Raw genomic sequence first — 23,110 nt, forward strand, 5'->3', positions numbered from 1 at the left:
TTTGGCATAGACTGTAGTGTTCTGGAATAAAAATACCAACTTTTTATCCCAAAGTGATGCGGAATTGTAAAGTTTTCTCCCAACAAAGCAACATCTTCAGTTTTGCAGGCACCTCAGTGATAGCAAACCTCTGAAATTTCCATCGCTAGCTCAAGACATTCACCCGTTTCATGACAGGCGTCCATAATGCCACAGTCAAAATCACAACTGCAGTTCCAACTGTTGTTGTGCGCAGGTTCTGTGGGCGAAGAGAGGAGCATGTAGGTTGGGCAGATGGAGTTAGCAGCTCGCTCACAGGTTTCAGGTAGCATGAGGAACATGTCGTAGAATCGGCAGAAGAGACAATTCAGCACAATCCCGGCGCAGAGCTCTGAACAACAAGAATAAGAAATCTTGGAACTGTGGGCAGTTAACGCTGAAGCATCTATATTGCAGGAAGTGTATTTCCTAATAGAGAGTACACTTGTAGTTTATCTGTTTAGTTAGCAGAAACATAATGCTACAGATGTTGGCAATATGTCAAGCAATCAAAAGGCCAGAAGAAATAAAAATAATGAATTAAACTAATGCAGTTAAAAAAATGCACAGTTATGCATTGGGGTAGGGCTTCTTGCCAAACCAATCGAATGAAAGAAGTTTGATGAGTTTCAAGCTTTACAACATAATTTGAGGGTATTTTTTCCAACTAACAGCACTTTTATGTTCTAAGGATTTCATTTTTTTTTTAATATTTGTGTATATAAGCATATTTCTTAAATAAACCTAACATGTGCACAGTCAACATCTTTAAATCAATACGTGTATATTTATCTGTCATTTTAAACTTGATTATCTTGTTTATATGCCTCATGATATTAGAGTTATTTCGATTATCAAAGCCATTAAGTACATTTGTCTTTTTGTCTAATTTTAAACACTTTTTTGCTTCAAATCAAAGTTTGTAATGTTGTTCACATCGTAGATCATTGGTTTGTGTATTTAAGATGTTCATTCACAAAATTCTAAATATAACATTTTCATTAGCAAATCAAAACAGATGGCTAAAAAGTTTCAAATGTTATTTTAAACTGCTGTTTATTTCCATTACTGCATGTCATCAAACAAAATGCATAATGTGATGGAAATGTCTGAAATATGAACTGTAATGCATGCATCTAAACCACTGGACTTTGTTAGGGGGAAAATTAAATAAACTAGCGAGAAAAATGTGTTTTGTAGAGTTGTAGAGTGTTTTGTTTCCTAAAAGTCTACAGGGCCAAATAGTCCATAGCTTAAAGGATTAGTTCACTTCCAGAGCAAAAATGTACAGATAATGTACTCACCCTGTTGTCATCCAAGATGTTCATGTATTTCTTTCTTCAGTCGTAAAGAAATTATGTTTTTTTGAGGAAAACATTTCAGGAATTATCCGCATATAATGAAATTCTATGGTAGCCGCGAGTTTGAACTTCCAAAATGCAGTTTAAATGCAGCTTCAAAGGACTCTAAACGTTAAACCTTAAATGCCCGTTTTGTCTAGGTCTGCAATGTGCATGCATACTCATGTGCGAGAGTAGAAAAACTCCCATCTCATTTCTCCTCCAACTTCCAAATTGTCCTACATTGTGGTTTTACCTTTTTTGTAAAAGGCGTTTGACCTTCTTTGCACGTTCACTTTGTAAACACTGGGTCTGTACTTCTGGAGCGATGTAGGATGATTTTGAAGTTGGAGGAGAAAATTAGATGAGAGTTTTTCGACATACCTTAACTGTATTGAACCGAAATACGCAGAGTGCACACAGAGCTAGACGAGACGGGAATTTGAGGTTAAAAAGTATATACATTTTTATTTTTTTTAGAAAATGACAGATTGTTTGCTAGATAAGACCCTTATTCCTCGGCTGGGATCGTTTAGAGCCCATTAAAGCTGCATTGAAACATTTTGGAATTTTTCTGCATTTTGGAAGTTTAAACTTGCGGGCACCATAGAAGTCCACTATATGGAGATAATTCCTGAAATGTTTTTCTCAAAAAACAATTTCTTTACGACTGAAGAAAGAAAGACATGAACATCTTGGATGACAAGGGGGTGATACATTTGTGATACATCTGTGAATTTTTGTTCTGAAAGTGAACTACTCCTTTAAGAAACACCTATAACCATCAGTACAAAGAAACTTCTTTGGGCTGACTCTGATATGGCTAAAACGTTTTGAATAATTTGAATAATTGACAGGCTTTATCACTACTGTATATACTATAGTACATCACCATATGTATTCATTTAGAATTGAAATGATCACATCTGTAACAGACATGCTGTTACTGTCACATCGTATGCCAAAAAGCACAAAAACAAATGTCAGAAATGCACATGGCATGATCATGCCAAGAGCTTAAAGAGCCCATAGAGTGTTACATATGTTATAGAACCTAAATGCCTCTTTGAAAACTCTTACCTTGGGATGTCAGTTGATGGGGATAGACACTCAAAGGTCCTTAATGACCTGTAGTCTGTCCGCACCTCTTGTATACAACCGTTTAAAAGCCTCCCGGCTCTCGCCGGGCACTTCTGTACACATGCATAATTTACTGAATCACCTTTTCCTTCCAAAGAGAGAAGGACTAAAGCTGTGTGGAGATGTAATCAATTATCATCTGTCTGTATAGGTGTTTTTCCTTTCCCTTCCAGGTGATTACATAAACAGGGAGATCCAAAAATTAGGGGGGATTTTAGTGTAGTTGACTTAATGTGATGGTCTGTTTTTAAGAAATGTTTCCACACAGCCCAGGGTTTGTGTAAAAAAATTATTATAATAATAATAAACCAAGCTTCAAATGGGGCTTTCAAGACTTTAAGTAGATTTGAGCATAATGCGGGACAAAATACCCTTGCCTCTGAGCATAAGAGAAGGAATTAGATTAACCTCTGAATATTATACCAGGAAAGGCATTGTAACGCATGTGTAAACCTCGACACTACCACATAATGACTGCACCTTAACTCATCTGAACCTAACGGCTGAATGGTGGGAAATATATTGTTCTAATTAATTTCATATTGAAAAAGCTGTTGAATCATAATAGTCATGCACAAGAGTTCTCAGTGCATGGCTTTAATAATTCATCTCTATATGTAAGTTTAATCGAAAGTGCTGCTTAATTCAGTTATTCAACTGATGTAGACAGCTTTAAAATCACGTGCGTTTCCTTAGTTTTCATTTTAAATTATAGATAGATTTTAATAATTAACAATTTAAAAATGCATAATGATATGCTTGTGGCAACACATCAATTCATAAAAAAAAAAATCAAAGGTTTTTTAAATAAGATAGTGCTCATTTGAGAGAAAATTAGAAGTTGGAATTTTAATACAAGACAATTCGCAGTGGCAGCTGATGTTGTAATTATTATTCATTAGAGCACTTTAGGGCACTATGGTAGTCTAGGAAAGACGAAGCTGGCCAATCCGCAAACCAAGGTGTGATGATGCGTGACTCACCTCCTCTCTCCTGGGAGTCAGACAGGGAGCTGCTGGAGGAGGAGGCAGTGCTGTACCTGTCCACTGAGCATAAGGAGTATGTGAATTCCGCAGAGTCCATTTCTGCTTCTCTCTCCCAGGGATCCAGCTCAGGAATGGGTGAGAGCCTCCCAGGTGCTGTGCTGGACACATCTGTTACTGCAAAATAGAGTTTTTGAACAATCTGCATGTTACACTTACAGTATCTTGAGCAAGCGGGAAATCCTCTAAAGCATTAAAGGAAAAGTTCATCCAAAAAGAAAAATTCTGTCACTTGTATGGCTTTTTTACTTCCTAAGAACAGAAAATTAGATACTTGTATCAGAAAATCCATATAATTAAAGTGAATGGGGACCAGCAGGATTTTCAGTAAATAATGTAGCTACGAGAATACTTTTTTTGCCTAAATGGTTCCATAAAGAACCTTTAACATCTGAAGAACCTTTCTGTTTCACAAAAGGTTCTTTGTGGCAAAAGAAGGTTCTTCAGATTATAAAAAGGTAAGAAAGAGATGACTGAATGGTGCTTTGTAGAACCAAAAATGGTTCTTCTATGGCATCGCTGTATTTTTAAGAGTGTACTCTTGTAAATGCACATCAAAGACTGACACGGAAGAGAAGAAATTGTTGAATAAAGTTGTTTTTGTTTTCTTTGCGCACAATAAGTATTTTTGTAGCTTCGTAACATTAAGGTTGGACTATTTTAACTAAGTCCTTACTACTTTTCTGGGTCTTGCACGTTTTAGTTTCATTGCTGTCTATGGAGAGTCAGAAAGCTCTCGGATTTCATCAAAAATATCTTAATTTGTGTTCTAAAAATGAACGAAGGTCCTTGGGTTTGGAACAACATGAGGGTGAGTAATTAATGACAGAATTTACATTTTTGGGTGAACTATACCTTTAAGTACAGTCTTTTTAGCTTAAAATCAAAGTTTGTACTGTTGTGATTTACCACGTAGCTTGTTGTTCTTTTTCACAGCTTATAACTCTTTAACAAAGGCTTGTGTTAAATAAAATGAACAAGAAAATTACTTTTGGAACCAAGGCTGCCGAAAAAGTGGACGGGCACTATTGCGTTTTATATTCATGCCCCAAACTCATGCATACTTTTTTTTTACACTGTTTTGGAAATCTTACTTATATATTTGTCTCTGGTAAAAGGAGAAAGTGTAGATTTTGCAATGCTCAAATACATCACTTTTAAACAGTCTAAACATCCCTGTCAGTAACAAATTCACCACTATATATGCAGAAGGATCAATGTTCTCTAATCCACCATGTCAGTTCTCATTTCAAAAGTTCTTTCATCCTGAAGCAATGTTTATCAAGGCCCGTCTAGAAAACATGCTGAGATGTGTTCCTGTGCTCTCACTGGTCTCAAAGTGAGCCCAGAAATCATTCAATAATGAATCTGCCAGATCTGAATGCAAACTATTAATGAATCATTGCGTGGGCTGCACTACCTTGTTTATTTTTTCTTCCACCTATCCCAAATGAATTATTCAACGTGCTTTTCTCTCTTTTATTTAACATTTAATGTCTTATGATTAATTAACACACGGGACATATTTTCCGTAGAGGAATCTGCATTGTTAGTCCAAAATAAAAAAGAGAAGGGGAAAGACAAATGAAAATGGCTTTGGGCTGTATTGGCCTTTTTTTTCCTTCTCTCGCTCTCCTTCAGATTGAATAATTCAGAAAAGAGGATAAAGAATTGTTTCTCCAGAAAGTTCTGTGGTTTGTCTTCACTGCCTTCTCGCTTTGTGAAGTGAAAGTGTTATGATATGACAGACGTAGAAGATTAATCTTTCGTGTTTTATTGCAGGAGAGCGCATGCTCTTTGACAACACAGTCACAGGATTTAAGCAGCAGCTTCGAAATGAGCAGATTCTCAGGTGTGCCATTATCAGCTGTTCACAGTTGTCATGCATAACCATTTTATGCATGATATAATCTCTAATACAAGTCTTTCTGATAAATAAACGTAGGGATCTATAGATAACAGACAGTGTGACAACTAGCCCCAGTCTCACCTTCTTCGAGTATACCACACCATCATTAAAAACTACAATTTTGGAAGGGATTTACTGGATGGGGAAAGGGATAATCATAGTAGAGAAAAGGGTAAAAACAGATCCATTAAGACAGGGGACAGGATTCGCCTATTTCTAACTGCTGTGAAAGCTAATGCACTGTTGCGTCCTTCAATCAATAACCATCTCAAAATGAGTGAGAAAACATTCTTCTCAATATGTCATGCACCAAAACAAAATCGTTTCAGTGTGTTTAGACTAATATGCGAGCATGTTAGTTATCATTTAACTTACCAGCTTTTACCAAACAGCTTCTCTCTCCAGTTTTGATCAAATCAAGCTCGATTTCCGAGTTTTGTCCAGCCATCTGTCTTACAGTGTGATATCAAAACAATTGTCATATCAAGTTATTAATTGTCCGATTCATGAAAAAAGTACAAAGACACTGCTAAAGCTATGTATGAAAACTTACCATTGATATACAGTTATCTGACGGGAATATAAAGACATCACATGAAAGATGTAAACATAACAGATGCGCGACACGCCTTCAGCAACACAAAAATTATTCCTATCGCAGAAAAAGCTGTACGTCGCTGTTTAACTAACAATTAGTTGTAAAGAAAGTTAGTGAGACTGAAAATTACAGAAGTACACTGTCATCAAAGCAAATGGGATGATTTCGTTTCTCCCACACTCCCGCTAGTCGTCACTGCTGGTTTAGAGAGAGAAGCAACTTTGATTGACATGTGTGACACACCCAAGTCTACCGATGACGTCGTGACGTGTATTGTGTTTGACAACAAAAACGCAAGGTAACGTCGCGTTTTATAATATTTGTCATTCAAATATGATTAATTTAGTGGTAATCTTTTTATTCATGTTCAAACATGTCTTCATAATGCATATTTGATGCTGAGCTTTCTAGAAGATGTCGCACTTTTTCCACAATTAGTTGTTTCTTCAAGGCATTTTGGCCCTGCGGAAGTCTCTTAAAACTATTTACACGTTCACTAGTTTACTAAATTTGTCAAATAAAAGTATCTAACATCAGTCACATATGCATTACAGACGAATTTAGCGGGTTTTTTTTCTAAACGTCAACACAGTGTCATGTCCTCCACACATTTTAGACTTTTTAAAAAAAAAAATCAGACTTTTTTTTGTCATGAGCAATGATAATTTATTAGCTAGCATTTTATCTATGAATCAGTAATTTCAGTTTTTTTTATCATTATTATTATTATTAAATGACACAGCAACACTAAAAAATATATAATGTTCATACAATAAATATTGAAATATGTTAGTATGTAATATATCAGTTTTGCTCTTTTTTCGCTGTGTATATCATCTTAGTTTTTTTTTAATTGAGTATTTCATTCCTGATGGGTTTTCATACGTGACCCTGGATCACAAAACCAGTCATAAGGGTCATTTTTTTTTAAATTGAGATTTATACTTCATCTGAAAGCTGAATAAATAAGCGTTCCATTGTTAGGACAATATTTGGCTGAGAAAATCAGGAATATATTGAAAATATTGAAAAAAATCGCCTTTAAAGTTGTCCAAATGAAGTTGCAATGCATATTACTAATCAAAATTAATTTTTGATATATTTACGGTAGGAAATGTACAAAATATCTTCATAGAACATGATTTTTACATAATATCCTTGATTTTTTGGCATTAAACAAAATCAAAAATTTAGACCCATACAATGTATTTTTGGCTATTGCTACAAATATACCCATGCTACTTAAGACTGGTTTTGTGGTCCAGAGTCACAAAGTGCGAAAGGCTTAGTCTGTGACAATGCTATAAAATCAATAAAAAGCACTGTAAAAATAAATAATCAAAGCATGGTAAAACTTTCCAAGCATGAATGTGAACTGGATATAACAATAGAAAAAAAAGTTGTAAGTGTTAATAAAAATCAACCCTTGGGACATAAAAGTGTCATAAGTTGAAGAAACACCCAATTATGAATCTACTTTCTTCTAGCATTATTCACAGAGTTTCACAGGGGGGGAAAAATACTTTTTTTATTCAGAGCCTTATGCTGTAGCCTGTAGCACTACTGCAGTGAAGTTCAGTTCGGTAGTTTTTTTCATTGCACACAAACATGTCTACACATACCTTTTCACACAAAACAATCTCAGTTCAGCTTCTACAACACATGCTTCTCATATAAAAGGCAGTCAGCAGAGATAAACTGATAATGAGCTCTATTCAGATTTCTCAAGGTTTACAAGCCTGCCAATTTACTCTAACTAGCCTGCAGATTAGAGTTGCATTTTAAAGGATGCCCTGCTGTGTTTGCATATGTTTAGAGAACAAGGGGCCTGCTAATTGAAAAATTAAGATGTGGGAATGTTTGTGGGAGTGGACCGTGCCAGATGCCTTCTTCAACGGCGAATGCTGGTGAAGTGTAAAGAGCACCTGGTGGAAGAATATTGCATGCTGGATATAATAGGCAGGATACAGATTACACAGGTTATGTTCAGATCACAATGATTCTTTTCATTGCAATATGTTGCTTTGGGCCATAATCATTATCATGAAATGACAGTTTGTCACGTAGAGAATCCCTCATCTAAAGCAGTAGATAGAGATAAACAACAACTATAATACAACAGAATTGCTTGAGGAAAAAATAGACTGAATGCATGGTTACTTTTGAACAACCGAATCAGGTCGATCAGGAAACATTTTTTTAATAAAATTGTTGATATTTTGATAGCAGTTAAGCATCTACCAGCAGGGGTTAAATAATGTTTTATGCTAGTGAATTGCGCCCCTCCACCCAAGAGCAAAAAATTACACACTTCATCTTCAAATAAATCAGTCAAATGTTGTAGGTTCATTGCAGTTTGTTTCATCTCCAAAAAAATCACTTTAAAGGATTGCAATCTTAATAAGTTAAGATTTGATAAATATATCAAACATTGCAAGGTTTCTAAGCTATATATCATCTAAGACCAACATGCAATGATATGCAGTTTTAATCAGTTTTGTTTGCATATGTTTACAGAACAGAGGGCCTGCTAATGGAAAAAACATGAATGCGTGATAGTCTGTACCAGATGCCTTGTCAAAGGCAAACGTTGAGTAAGTGCTGTGTTTTTAAGCTATATATCACGAGGACAACATACAACACATATATTTGTTTGCATTTTTGCATACAGGCTTTTGTAAAACGTCATATGTGTTGGAATATGCTGTCTCATAATACGCGGAGCTAACATTTCCTTGTTACCTTGAGACAAAGACAGATAAAATGATCATCCATGGAGTCATATTCTAAATCTAGTTGATAATTAATTATACTGCAACCAGATTCCCTTCCTCTAAATTATTTATGAGTTAACCCCTCTTTTATCCTCCAGTAATGAAATACATTATGCGTAATGACAAAAATAGATTAATTCATTTGTATAAAAGGAGAAAAACCTTGCTGCTTTAAATTGAATGATAAATATAGCTTCCCATCCCCCATACATAGACACTCAGTTCATAGATTTACATGATGATGGATGGGTTGAAACAGAATGACTTTGATAGACTCATAGTTAAGATTCTAATGGATTGACTGGAATAAAATGAAGCTACTTGAAGGTTTCTGCACCATTTGCATCATGAAATTACAAAAAAAGTTTTCTGGGCCCACTCATTGAACAAATATATTTAAAGCTTTAAGTTTCCAGTTGTTCCTGACACTTGTATCTAACGCAGAATATTCTTCAATTTCAAAACAAGGTTAAAATGTCATCAGTCTACTAATAATGCCAATAAATCTCCTGGTTTTGTCAGCTTCTATCAAATGTTTGAGGACAGCTTTGTGACCAGGCCATCATGCCAGCTTATTCCACGAAAATGACAAAGAAATATCCCTCCCAAGGACAGTCAAAATAGATATCAGAATTTCCAATTAAGACTACAGATAAATGGCCTCACAATGCTGCAAAATATCGCAGGAATATGAGAAAAGGAGAAAATTGGATTTGGCGAAGTTAAACAGTATATGACTTAAATCTGTTGGGGATTCTCTATCAAACAAAGAAAGTGAAGGTTTCCTAAGGCGATGGCTTCACTTGGGAATTCCCAGGGTGATCCAAAGGGGGCTCGGAAAAGCCTTGAAGTTATTCAACCCAGTAAATGACTAAATAGATTTTTTTTCTATTAGCTGATAGCCCCACATTGGTTGAAGGCAGACTATTTGACTCTCTGTTTTTTATTTAATTAGATGTCAAAGTCAAAATGATCATCTTTGATGAATATTTTTGAATTATTGATATTCCTGGCAATATTGTCTTGGCACTAAAAGGATATTCTGGTAGAATATAGATATTCCAGTCTGAAGAGCAGATTATATCCGACCTGCATAGACATTTTAGACATTAGTCTTTTTGAACTTATTTCTATGATATTTGACCTCCATAATCCAAATTTCATATATATGTATAGATATATAATATAAATATACAGTGGTGGCCAAAAGTATTAGAACACTAGTATTTTCACTGGCTAAAAATGATTTTAAATCAGTTATTTTTATCTTTTTCTGTAGTATGTCAGTAGGAAATATCAAATTACAGAGATTTCCAACTATTAATTTTGCCATTAATTGTAATAATCCAGTGATATTTTTGTTTGAACAAGGAGTCTGACAATAGCCAGTGCTTCACACAAAGATCTGATCTCATTATCATTCAATCTGTCTGGAATGACATGAAGAAACAGAACAAACTGAGACAGCCTAAATCCAGAAGAACTGTGGCAATGCTCCAGGATGCTTCAAGAGACCTACATGCAGAGTTACCTGAAAAACTATGCACAAGTGCACCTAGGGCAAAAGCTGCTTTTATTTATTTATTTATTTATTTTGCTTTAAACGCAAAGGATGGTCACACCAAATGTTGATTTCATTTAGTTAATAGAAGTTCATTTATAATAAAAAAAAAAATGACATTATTTTTGACAGCATCCTCTTTTTACAGCATTTTTACACAAATGCCTAAAACTTTTAACAGTACTATAGCTTTGCAGGTAGATTTCTTGAAGCATCTTGGAGACGTTGCCACAGTTCTTCTAGATTTAGTCTGTCTCAGTTTGTTCTGTTTCTTCATGTCATTCCAGACAGACTGGATGATGATGAGATCAGATCTCTCAGACTCCTGGAAGACTCCTGGAAATGTAAACTCATATTTCCTACTGACACACTACAGCAAAAGATAGAAATAACTGACTTTAAACCATTTTTAGCTGGTGAAAATACTGTTTTCCAATAATTTTGGCCACCACTGTATATAATTGACTATAAAGCCAGTCATTGAGCAGAAAACAACTGGCCATACAAGTTAAAATGCACCTTAGATTTTTTTTGTGTGTGTGTAAAGAGAGCTTTTACCATTAGTGTAATTATGATATGACATCAGACATTCTCAGTAAAGTATTGTCTTGTTGTTATTGCGTAAGACGGATTATGATTGGGTTTAAGCGCAGGCACATTATGAGGTGAGCCCTAAGTAGTGCTGAGGAGGGAACAACTCTTTTATGGTGTCAACCAGATAATAAGCTCCTTGATTCATATATACTTTAAGAGTCAAGGGTAACACAATGCTAGCCTTGTATTTTCTCTCTCTCTCACTCTATGTGTGTGTGTCCTTGCTGGTAAGGATCTCTTTTGTCCTACATTTTCACAAGTGTGGTCTCCCTCCGTCTACTAGTGCTGGGGGCTTATCTTCATACAGCACTGTTTTTATACACTGTCAATTCATCTCTCTCATTACCATCATTAATAAGGCCTTTGATACATCTTATTACAAGGTTAATTGGGACAAATCTGAAGCATATCCCCCTGTATCTTTTAATGCGATATGTCTCAAATACTCTTTGCTTGAGGTACACCACATACCACAACTACAAAACAGCGTAAAAGACCCTCTTGTGCAATGTAAACGTTCACAACAGCTGGTATTCATTGATTGGCATGTTCCAACAGTGAGCGCTTTATTGTGTTCCTGGGTCTGTTTGATGTCTTACCTTGGACTGTTGTGCTCGAATGTGCTTTTAATGGTGGGGTGTATGCGCCAAATTGTTCATTAAATGATTTTAACAGTGCAGTGCGACCAACTGCTCGCTTGTTGTCAAATGCTCAAACTGATTTGAGAATAAGAGGAGGTGTCTCTTAGAAGATAAGGATGCCATTCAGACCATTTTGTACAAATGTTCAGGACCAGGCAGAATCTACAGACTTTATATGCATTTTTTGGTGATTTGGGGGAGAAATCTGTAAAATAGTCTTAAGCAAATTGTGTTAAATGTATAAAATTCACCAAAGATTTTCATAAAGAAATTAACACAAGTACAAATCTTCTGAAACCTTTAAAATTATATTCAGCATGGGCCTAAAAATGTGCCTTAAGTTGTTGGTTTTGCTAATTACTAATCACATTTAACAATATGGCAAGACTAAGAAAATCATTTTCATTTTAGATTTCTAGTTTTGACAGACGTTAGATAGAAATATGACTACAACTGCCTTTGTTCAGTGATTAATATTGCTATAGTACATCTAAAGTATCTGGACTCTGCCTTTAAGCCTTTTCTACCATATTTTGACTTTAAATTTATCATTATTAAGCAATTTGGACTTCAAATACCTGCGACGAACAATTATTCTACAGTTGTTCCAAGGACCCTTGGCACTCAAGGTCTTAAAGCTGATTATTGCAGAACATAGTCGCTGTGAAGATTTCAAAAAGACAGAAAATGAGTTTGACAAACCTGTTTCTGAGCTCACTTCCAAATAATACATTTGCTGACAAGGCCACTAAAGAGTATGAGGTCGGCACAGTGCCGTTTGTATGTTCAGGTGGGAAAGTATGAGAGCCTTTATTATCTGGGCTAATAAGATCTTTCAATTATGGAGAATGTGATGAACAAATTAATTAATAGTTCCGATACAGTTTTTTGCCACCTTCAGCAAATGTACTCTTGAGAAATACATGAGAGCACTCTTCTTTTTGTGCGAATACAGTTTTTCTCACTTTAGTACACAGCGATTGCTTGCTACTGTGCTTTTCAGAACTGATATTGTGTTAGTTTTCAATAAGTGTAGCACAGGTGCAAGAAAAGTGCTGTAATTAATATTATTGATGCTACTTTTTGCTCTTGTGACACATTTTTTTCTTCTTTTATCCTATAGGTTAACTCGTCCTTCGCTGAAAAATGTCACATTACCCAAGTATACAGGAGCGAAGCTTTTGCCGTCGTATAATTTTCCCATAAAATGGGAACATTTAAGTGTAGAGCGGTGGAATTGTGTGTCAATGAATGGCCCCGTTAATAGTGATATCACTCCCCGGAACAAAAGGATGGAAGGCTGAACGAGAACATAGGAGTGGAGGTGAGTCCATGGACCGTGTGTCGTCGGCCATTTCCGTCCCCTCCGTTCGGGTCATGCACTAGCCCGCCGAGAGAGCGCGCACATGACTGACAATACCAGCAAGACAAACGGTCCACTCTAGAACAAACCGCGCTCAGACAGAAATGTGCAAAAAAAATAATAGTTATTAAATTAATTGCGGTCGTAATCTCGTAAAATATGTGTCAGAAAATTATACGCTGTTCGATTAACACATAACACGGGTGTCAAATATGTAATAAAATCCTGATCAATAAAACAATAACCATGTTGTTAAAAGCAGCCGTTGAAAGGTGTTGCCAGCTCTGTGTTTCAGGGGTGAGCACCCCTTTTAATATAAACGGATTTCATCTTTCCACCGTGTCACCTAAATCACCACAATGTTTGTGTATACAATTATAATAAGTTAATAAATTGTAGCAATGGATGGATTAGGAACACTCTCATCGACCCCATATATCAGGCATTGTCATAGGCCCAGAAAATGCATGTCTAACAATCTGTTGATTACGCTGTGCTCCGAGGCAGAGAGAATAGCTTTTACTAGATACATTATTTGAACCTCTTGCATTGCTAAAATCAATACGTTTCAAGCAGTAATGACCACAATTAATGAGACTTTTTACATCTTTAGTTATCTATATCTGTTTTAGTTTTAACGACAGGTTTGGTATTCTTACATTCTGCATCTTTCTGAAAAACGACACTTTTGTCTTTGCAAAGAACAAAACTCATTGATTTTATAGTGAATGACATGTTGTACTTTGGCCCTAAAGCAGCGCATTGAGAGCGTACGGCATAAATGATCACCTATTGTTCTAGTCACATCACAATTCACTATATGCTAAAAGAAAATGGTATAAGTTTGGATTTCATAATGATTCTTTTCCAGCTGAAAAGGTATTTGTGCATAGCATACAAATGTATCATCGACCTAAATGTGTGTCTTTATGAAAAAGCGTTTTAAGGGAAGGCTTTCATTAACTGAAACCGTATTCCTCTTTCTGTGCTCAAGCACACTGAAATAATTTTCATGCCACATTGACTTCCAGTGGAACATTAGTGTATTTATCTGTATTTATGTGGAATGATTTGAAAAAGCTGTTAATTTGAAAATTAGTATTTTTTTCTTTTTGCCAGGGAAATATTCGTTTGAGTGAATTAATTGTCTAGCAATTAAAAGGGGCATATTTGGAAAATGGTTGTAGCTGGAGGTGTGAATTTTGTAAGTAGGGTTAATTAACACTGGCCCTGCATTGCCAATGAAATCATCAATGCATTTAAGTTGCAACAGAGCTTAGACTTAATTCAGAGCGACTCTTTGCAAATTAATTTTATTTTGTGAATGCTATTGGTTATTTCACCATACATGTAATGCGAGGAATTTATCGGCTCATACGCATACTCTATTTACTGCATATGTCCACAGTGAACCAGTATGCTGTGTCTATATAGGTGAAATAAAGATATATAGTCCTTACAGTAGATTAAACAGTCCCATGATCTTAGCAAGCAAAGCAAGATATCAGTGCACTAACAGAGCCAGTGGTCAATAATTGAATGAGAGAGGCCCATTGTCCAATTACACGGATTATCAGTGAAGGCTCCCCCTCTCGTTAATGACTAAAGCAAGGATGAGTAATTAAAAAGATTCATGTTGTGGCCACTTAATGATCCTCTCTCTTTTTTTGTGCCTCATCTGTGGTTACCAGAGCATTTAAAGGAGGGCATCGTACCAAAACTCCCTCAGCTTTTCAAATGCCTTTGGCTACATGTGTACTGTCGGAAAGCACCCAGCGTACAGGCTGTTTGCATAGGAACCTGGGAGTGTTTGGGTTACTCAGCTGTTGAAACAGCAGAATTAAAGTATTTTTGCATGGATTTGGCGGCCTGTCCGCATACCTGAAAGCTCAGGTCAGGAGGAAATTTGTTGAGCTATTGAGTATGTAACTGCTCTTTGCAGTGAAGAAAGGTTTTAATTAGTGCAATCTGGAATTTCAACAGAAATCAGACTTTCTCCCTGCGGGTGTGTTGAAGTGTTCACTGACAATAGGTGATTCAAGAGTCATTTCCTGTTGTGGATGGAGAACTCTAACATAGTGCTAGGCGATATACCGCTTCAAACGGTAAACCGGTTTGATTTACACACATATTAATTTTTATGGCTAAGAAAAGTAGACAGCGATCGTTGAATTGAGAGGAGATCCCAGTTAACTGCATTCTAAATAATGGTTAGAGAACTATTAATAACACAGAACTAATTCTTTAACTGTGCAAATAAACCAACTCTAAGCGGCCGTTAATAGAAGCCAGAAAGGCTGAAGACAAACGGAAAGAGAAAGCAAGCAGAGCAAGATCACTGTTGACACAAAATATAGAGGGTTTGCACTTATATCACGATTTGGTCAGTTACCTGGATTCTTGGCCATACTGGTGATACTCAGATGTAAACAACAGCATGGATTGCATGGTTAATATTCTACTGCATACGTTATTCTGCTAATTTATGCTGTCTAAACCATGGGAAAAATGTGTGGAATCTGCTAAATCATGTAGAGAAGGACAGGAAAGGGCACAATATTTTGACAAACTAAAGTTAATAGGTTGTAAAGATACATACAAGCAGTATAAATTAGAGTATTAGCCTAATATTTCACCTACCTGACTGGAAATGATAACAACAAACATGAATGTACTCAAGATTCTTGCCCTGGAAATCCTGGTTCAGTTTGGCCAACCACAAACGCCTTTGTTCCTCAGACAGTTTTTTGCACTCTTCTCCTTGATTTGTTATAACTATAGAACTCCAAATGTTTTTCCCAGTCTGACTGATTAGTGCAGCCTAAAACATGACAATAATTGATCATTTTCAGCAGCAATAATCAGCAAAATATTTTGTTCGGTTCAGTGGCATTGTTTATGTTCAGTGCTACCAATATAGTCGATTGATGATGCGTTGTGAAAACACTCTATTGGAAGAAAATCCTGAATATTGAATCAGGGGTGGGGGTTTATATGAATGTATCTCTGAGGGGAACTGACTGTCTTTAGAAAAGTTTAGATGGTATTTTCTTTTCATCTTACCTCCTTAAAATGCATATTAATTTAGTGTTTAAAAGGAAAGCGCTGCTTTGTTTACAGTTGAAATGCTGTATCGCTGCTGTTCCGTAAGCGCCACATGCTGTCAAAGAGAAAATCTGCATTCTCATTCAGCCCATCTGCTGTTTTTGTTTCATGCAGATGTTTTATGTAGCTTAATTTCACAAAGCTAAGGCCATTTTGTTTTTGCTTTAAATTTTGAAATTATACAATCTAATTTACATCAAAACCCCGCCAGAATCCTAAAAAAAGTGATACAGCACTACTCTAACATTGGGAAAAAACTGAGAAAAAAACAACAACCGAACTATCATCAAAATGCTGACAAAGTATTTTTATTAAGTGTTAAATTGTTGATTTAGCATTTTCTTGTTCATACATATAATTTAGTGAATATTACAAACATATCTGTCATATTTGTGCATCTTTTCAGTTGTAGGCTCATTCTTATCCAGTAATGGGACCAATTCACAAAACGGTTGGGTCACTTTTTTTAAGAGTAACATTTTGCGTCCTTTCATTAAATATTTGCAGTACACCTTAATATGCACAGCAATAGAACCGCACCATACATAATTCGTCATTTAAATTCTTAATTTTGTAAATTCACTCTTTGTAAATTTGTGTTAATATAAGTAGGCATTAGTTTTACTTCCATTACTGTCTGTGGGAAGCTGGTGGTAAACAGAAATGTATTAAAAAGAGATTGCTGTGCCTTTTTCTATTGATCATGGCAGTAGTTATTGATCCAGTGATGGATAATAGCATTATATGTTTTATATATCCAATCAAATTCAGTTTCAGCATTTTAAAAGTACCTACATTGCTATCCCTGTAAATTGAAATTTGCATACAGCTGTTTTTTTGGACATGTCTGAGCTGTTGCCTTATTTGCAATATTATTAATTTTAGATGGATATTAAAAATGTAAATAAAGCATGCAAATAACCCATTAAATTTCTCGTTATTGAATTCCCCTCAGTATGTTCTATTCCTCCTAACTGAAAGCTGCTGGAAGCCCCTAAATACACTGATTTGATTGATTGATGTAATGATGACTACTGTTCTTGTAGTCAGCCTGATACAAACCACATTTATTAGCCAAATTGGACTTATTAGCTTTTATTGTTGACTTCTACCTGCTCAAACTCAACTTTTCCGAAAACCTCGACTTCTGACTCAAAGTTGGAAATCTCGGGCCAAGGATTTTCCTTAACCTATTTTCCTGAGCCCTAGACCTCAGGGCTGAATTCATAAAAGCTCAGGCTGTCGAACAATTTGTCTTTTGACAGGAGGGACCAGTGAAGCCACCAGAGGCTGGTCAACAGTGAGTGGCAGGGCCCGAGCCTGGGGCGATACCTGTGGGGCGGGTGGCTGAACGGGAATTGCAGAAGCAGCTCCGGCAAAAGAGAGAAAGGGAAAGAGAGAGCGAGAAGGGGTATGAAGGAGGGAGCAGGCCGCCATCTGGCCCCGGAGAGGGAATTGGGTGGTACGATCAAGCCGAGGGTGGTGTCAGATCAGAGCGGTCAGGGCTGGTGGTGAACAGATGTTCTGGGGTGAACATGCACACTAGCAAACGTGCTCTGGAGGGACCACGTGTGTCCATCAGTGGCTGGAGAACGCTGCTGTTCTGACCTTGAGCAAGGAAACATGTCAAAGTCTCTCTGCTCTAAAATACAAACACACACAAACACACGGAGCTCGTAGGGAATTAACCTGTTCTGTATTTACATTTATGTCAGAGAAAAGAGGCCATGACCAATACCGCATTGCAATTTGTGGATAGTTGCATCCCAAGTCCAAAATTCAGTTTAGAAAGAAGTTATTTCGATTAAAAGCACAGTTTACACACAAAAAAGCATCTTCATTTTCTGACTATAATGTCCTTCTTTGTTCAATGTCTGATTCATGAATGAATCATCAGATCTTTTCAATGAATCAGTTGATTCAGTTCACAAAAATGGTCTAAATGATTCATTCACAAATCAAACTAATCTGATTCAACTGTTATCAGCTCACTAGAGGAAAAATTATTACATTTTAAGCTGTTTTTTACAAAAAGCTATTGTATGACTTTTATGATACTTGTATGTTTGTTTTTTTGAAAAATGGCTATAGAATACCACAATGATATTTAGAAATCCTTGGTACATTTGCTGCACTTAACAAACAAATAGTGTCAGAAGGATCCAGTTCTTTTCACAAAATCTGTTGTCCGTGTCCTGCGGTACTCCTGGGATGGAGAATGGAGTAAAATGGGCACTTTTTCATGTGTTAAAGTAGCCATTTCCTGCGTCCTCATCACCTAGGAACTTGCTAATCAATAAGCATTTAATTAGTCAATTATATGCCATTAATTTAACACCCCTGAAGGTACAGTCATCTCCGTGAAAATACGTGCTTTAGGAAATTTATCTATTGGAAAATGTAAAGGCAGACAATTAAGTTCTCAAGCAGGGATGTAAAAATCGACAAGCCGTCGTGTGAGGATGTGAAAAAGAGTTTGTGGAAACCAAGCACTGGCTTCTCATCTTTTCACTAGTGTTTTTTCATCAAGAGGACAGAGGAAGTAGAGATGAACAGAGGGGACTGCAGATAGTGAAATTCATTTTAACATTATCTATGTTATGGAATTTAACATATTTTTTTTAATGAATACTATTATGGTAATATGTTTTTAATGAAACCAACTAATTATGCTGCATAAATACGGCTTACTGATAATGTTTTATTTTTGCTTTTTTGTGCATATATACTTAATTTGTATATCATATAATGTAATTGCATGACCTTGCATGCGTTTTGTTGAGGCCATGTTTATTTATTTAGGAAATTGAGAAAAGTAACGCATTACTCCTTACTTCCAGAGGATTACATAACACACTCTTTTATAATATGTTACCCCCCAACTCTAAAGATCATCATTTGAAGAGATGTTAAATCCTGTAACTCTATGTACCAGGATTATTATTTTTTTCTATTTACATCTATTTACAGTAGCGCTCCCAAAGAAAAGGCTTTAAGGCAGGAAGATCTATTTATGCATCCACAACAATAATGCTTGTAATGCCTCTAGGACGTAACTGTACATGACTGGCCGCCATTATGATATTCTGCCGTATGACCTTCGAATAGACAACAAAATTGTTTTACAGTAAGCATATTTTAATCTTTCCTCCAACGGCATCTGTATATTATTTATTCAAGCAAATTGTCTGCTTTTATTGCTGACAGCAGTCATATTTGTAAAAATGAGTCCTGCGCTGCAAAATAATGTTTATCGCTTTATAAACTGCAAGCTTATGTTTTATTTATGCCATATGATGAGAGAAAATAGAGGCTGAATTGATGTTTGCTAATAGGCTGCAAAATAAGAAGCCTTCACATAATAGCGGAGTTCACTGGCGGCCAAGAGGCTTGTAATTCCTGGTGTCAATATTTGAATTGCTGGGGGAACTATTGCAGACACTGCGAATATATCCGAGCACAGTTTTGCTCCTGGTCTATAAAAACTAACATCTGTTGAAGCATACATTACGTTTTAAAAATAACCGAACAGAGATCACCCGGTAAAGTACAGTTAACCAGATGTCGTTTTAAAAGTGGCAGATGGAACAATGAAAGGCGGATTGGAAATTAAAAAGCACAGCTAAAGGTCAGATCAATTAAGGTGCCCGTCGCCGGCTCCCATGTGACAATTAAGATGAGTTTAAAGCGCTTTGAGCGATGGGACAGCCTGTACAGTAGCTGTTGCTGGGGTGAACTTCTTAAGGGCATAAAAATGTATGGCGTGGGACCAGAGGCCCCTGGAAGTGAAGTGGATTTGCAGTGGGTCAAGGTTAATAACCCACGCAGATAAACCTGTTTCAGTGTCTCCGAGCTGAAATGGAGACCTTTGTCCATCAGTATTAAGCTACAAATAAATTAACAGTGACTTTAAGTGACATTGCGAGAGGGAAGGTTGGACTAAATTCACAAGTTTAATGCCATTTCACAGTTTCTTTGATTACTTGTCATTAAGCCAGTGGTTCTCTGTTGGTTTTGCTTCAGGACACAGATTTTGCTTTGGACATCATGCAGTCACCAGAATACTAAATTACTAACACTAATTATACATTTTATTCTATTTATTAATACGTTTTCATGCTTCGGGGTCTGTCAAAAACGTGTTTAATTTTTATTTCTTTTTTTTTCTTTTTTTTTTGCATAAGCACATTTCACATGCATTTTATTTCATTCTCTGACCATATTATACCCCTATTTTGCTATTTAAATTTATATATATTTTTATGGTTCTTTTCGTTCAGTGCATGTCAACCAAACGCACCCTTATAGTTTTGCTCTCAAAACTCTATTAACTTATTAAATATGCACATAAATATATGATGCACTTCATATTTTCGCATTTACCTTTTTTTTCCAGAACAGAACTACCACTTTTTTTTAATCACAATCCACCAATTAAGAATAACTGATTTAGGAGATACTATTATCTAACACTACTTTCTGTATGATACACTTATTTCAGACACAATTATTAGACTACCATTGAATTAATTATTTGAGGTACTTTGTTGCAGAAAGAAACAATAAAATAACTATTTCCCATGAGATTTGATTTTAATCACATCAACACCACAACTACATTTTTATAAGCGTTTCAGTATGATGTTGACCATGTCAGAACTGTTAGTAAAAATTCTCCTTTTTTTTTTTAAATAGTTACATATGCTGTTCTCAGGAACAAAAAGTTAATAGAGGATATGACAGAGGCCTCTTGCACATTGCATTTGGCAGCAAGGGAGCCACAAGAGGGCAATATTTGCATTGTTTGTCCGTCTCCAGGCGCTCTCATTTACATCAGACTTGTGTATTTGCATGCCGGGATCAAAAACAGTTAAGTTTGTTCATTTACATCATAACATGCAAACAATATGTTCACATAAAGTCTGATAAGACCTTTCCGCCAGTGTCCACAGCCCACACTTAACACACACAGACATGCATTTAAAGGCAACTATCTCTATTTGGCAATCGTCACCTGCCTGCCTAAAACACTAGCCTGTTTTTCCCATCACAGACGTGTTTTAATGCTTATCAGGACCTGTTATATTTGCAAAAAAGGTTGCAGTGTTCTTTTTTTGACTGCATTCACATTTTGTTTGCATTTCAGTTAGTATCTTCCAAACACGGTATTGAAATGAAAGATTGCTTTGCTTAAAAGTCTTATTATCTTTAAAAACATAAGTAGTCCTCTGCATTTAAACTTATTTACTGTTAATGCCATATGTCGATGAGTATGTTTTCCTTTCTTTGCATTTCGTAGTGCATGCTGAGATGATTTTAGTCATTTAAGTGGGTTTGCTTATTTATATTACATATTTGAACAAGTCATGTTTTCATTAAAACAAAGTTTACAAAGTTGCACTCATTTTGAAAAATTGAGTTCTGTCAGAATGATGTCACACATATAAACTACTTTTAATAGAGCTCACTTCTTGTAATCATTCCCAGACAAAACTTGCACTAGATTGACTACTAAATTGATTATTGTAGATGTCTGTATTCCCTGCTCCATGACAGTATAAATATTATAAATTTCACTAACAGATGAAAATAATAAAAACATGTTACAGGGAAATTTCCATTTCTGTGTCATTTTTCCCAGAGCAGTATTTTCTCCCTGGTTTGGTGGCCAGTGAGCTGATGCACATCTGAGTGTTGGAATTAATTAGATAATTTGTATAATGGACCACGACTTGGAGAGGTTCAGAAGTCCTGCTGCTTGCATTGTCCTTGAGGAACTCTCATCCAGATGTTCAAGCGGATCTTAGCCTGACCTGTAACCTAGTCCTAATTATCATTTGAATGACAACATGCTCTAGATCAATAGTGTTCAGTCACAGTTTGAAGGCGGAAGATAAGAACTCACCTTGTGGAGCTGCATGGGGGAGAAAAAGATGCTAATGTATTTATCTGAGAATGCATGCCAGCAAACCACTGGAATTTGTGAATAATGATGTAGTTCTTTTTATTAACAGATTTACTGAAGATTTCAGTTTATGTTAACTTTAAACACTGTGAGCATGCAATATATTTTACTGTTCGAATATGACACAAGACAAGGGAAAATTCAGTCTTTCCCCCTTTTTTTTTAAACCTGTATACTGTTATTTTTTCCAAAAGAACACAAAAGATTTTTTATAAAGAATGACTTAAATTTCATACTGTTCCTCATTTAGAGCTATAATATGGCTTCCGAGGACTTGAAATATCACATGAAGGTAGTGTGGGATACTTTGGTGTGGGATGGTGCCTTTGATGGAGCTTTGCAGACATTGTCACACTGAATGTAGTTGTATTGAAGAAAGCTATTTAAAGAAAAAGAAGTACAAGCTTACTGGTTAAATAATTACCGAATTTTTATTTTTGGGTGAACTGTCAAGCATCTACAGGGAGAAAAGATGCTCAAGCCTTTGAACATGATGAGGTAAGGCTATTTCGTCAGTTGTCCCGGTTTAAACTTTCCTGGATTGTTTTAACTTTCAATTTGTTTTTCCTAAACCTTACCAACCCATTCATTTGAAACGGGTCATATTAAATCATGATCTCCTCATGTCTATTTGTATGTGGTTAGTTTTGTGTGTGGTTTAGTTTCGCTATGTGTACAGAATGCTCTCTGGAACAGCTAGTTTATACAAAGCTTTATAACTCTTGTAGTTTTATTGTGACATTAGGTAACTGTGTATATCTGAAGAATCATAAAAGTTGTGCATTGCTCCAGACTTTTTTTCGCTCTCTTTTTCTAGCAATGGATCGACAGAAGCAGTAATAGCGCTCGAATCAAGGATCTGTGGATTTCCCAGTCCATGTTTCCACTGACTTGAGAGCTGAAAGTTGACGTAATTGATAGGGTTAGGAAAATTGATGCATTGCGAATCGAGAAAGGATTCGGCATCAATTCTGAGATTTTCTGAATGTATCGCGATTCTCTCTCGAATCGATTCTGAGCTTAGTTTTTAACAGCAGGTGGCACAGCATGCTTTAGAAA

General features: G+C 36.0%; 1 protein-coding gene across 1 annotated transcript; it reads right to left on the bottom strand.

Moving 5' to 3' along the window:
- Nucleotides 1-5,898, bottom strand: mdfic2 (MyoD family inhibitor domain containing 2). Its single transcript, XM_073851372.1, has 3 exons — nucleotides 5,826-5,898; nucleotides 3,482-3,658; nucleotides 1-370 (listed from the first exon to the last, which is right to left on the bottom strand). Exons 1-3 carry the CDS (start codon nucleotides 5,896-5,898, stop codon nucleotides 114-116), a joined length of 507 nt encoding a protein of 168 aa, XP_073707473.1. The 3' UTR covers nucleotides 1-113.
- Nucleotides 5,899-23,110: the final 17,212 nt, after the last annotated feature.

This window comes from Garra rufa, chromosome 12, assembly GCF_049309525.1.
Source record: "Garra rufa chromosome 12, GarRuf1.0, whole genome shotgun sequence".
NCBI lineage: Eukaryota > Metazoa > Chordata > Actinopteri > Cypriniformes > Cyprinidae > Garra > Garra rufa.

Coding starts and splice junctions, on each gene's coding strand:
- mdfic2 (XM_073851372.1), bottom strand. CDS start 5,898: ATGGCTGGACAAAACTCGGAAATCGAGCTTGATTTGATCAAAACTGGA. Junction 3,659..5,825: donor AAGCTGTTTGGTAAAAGCTG/GTAAGTTAAATG, acceptor TCTATTTTGCAG/TAACAGATGTGTCCAGCACA. Junction 371..3,481: donor TGACTCCCAGGAGAGAGGAG/GTGAGTCACGCA, acceptor CTTGTTGTTCAG/AGCTCTGCGCCGGGATTGTG.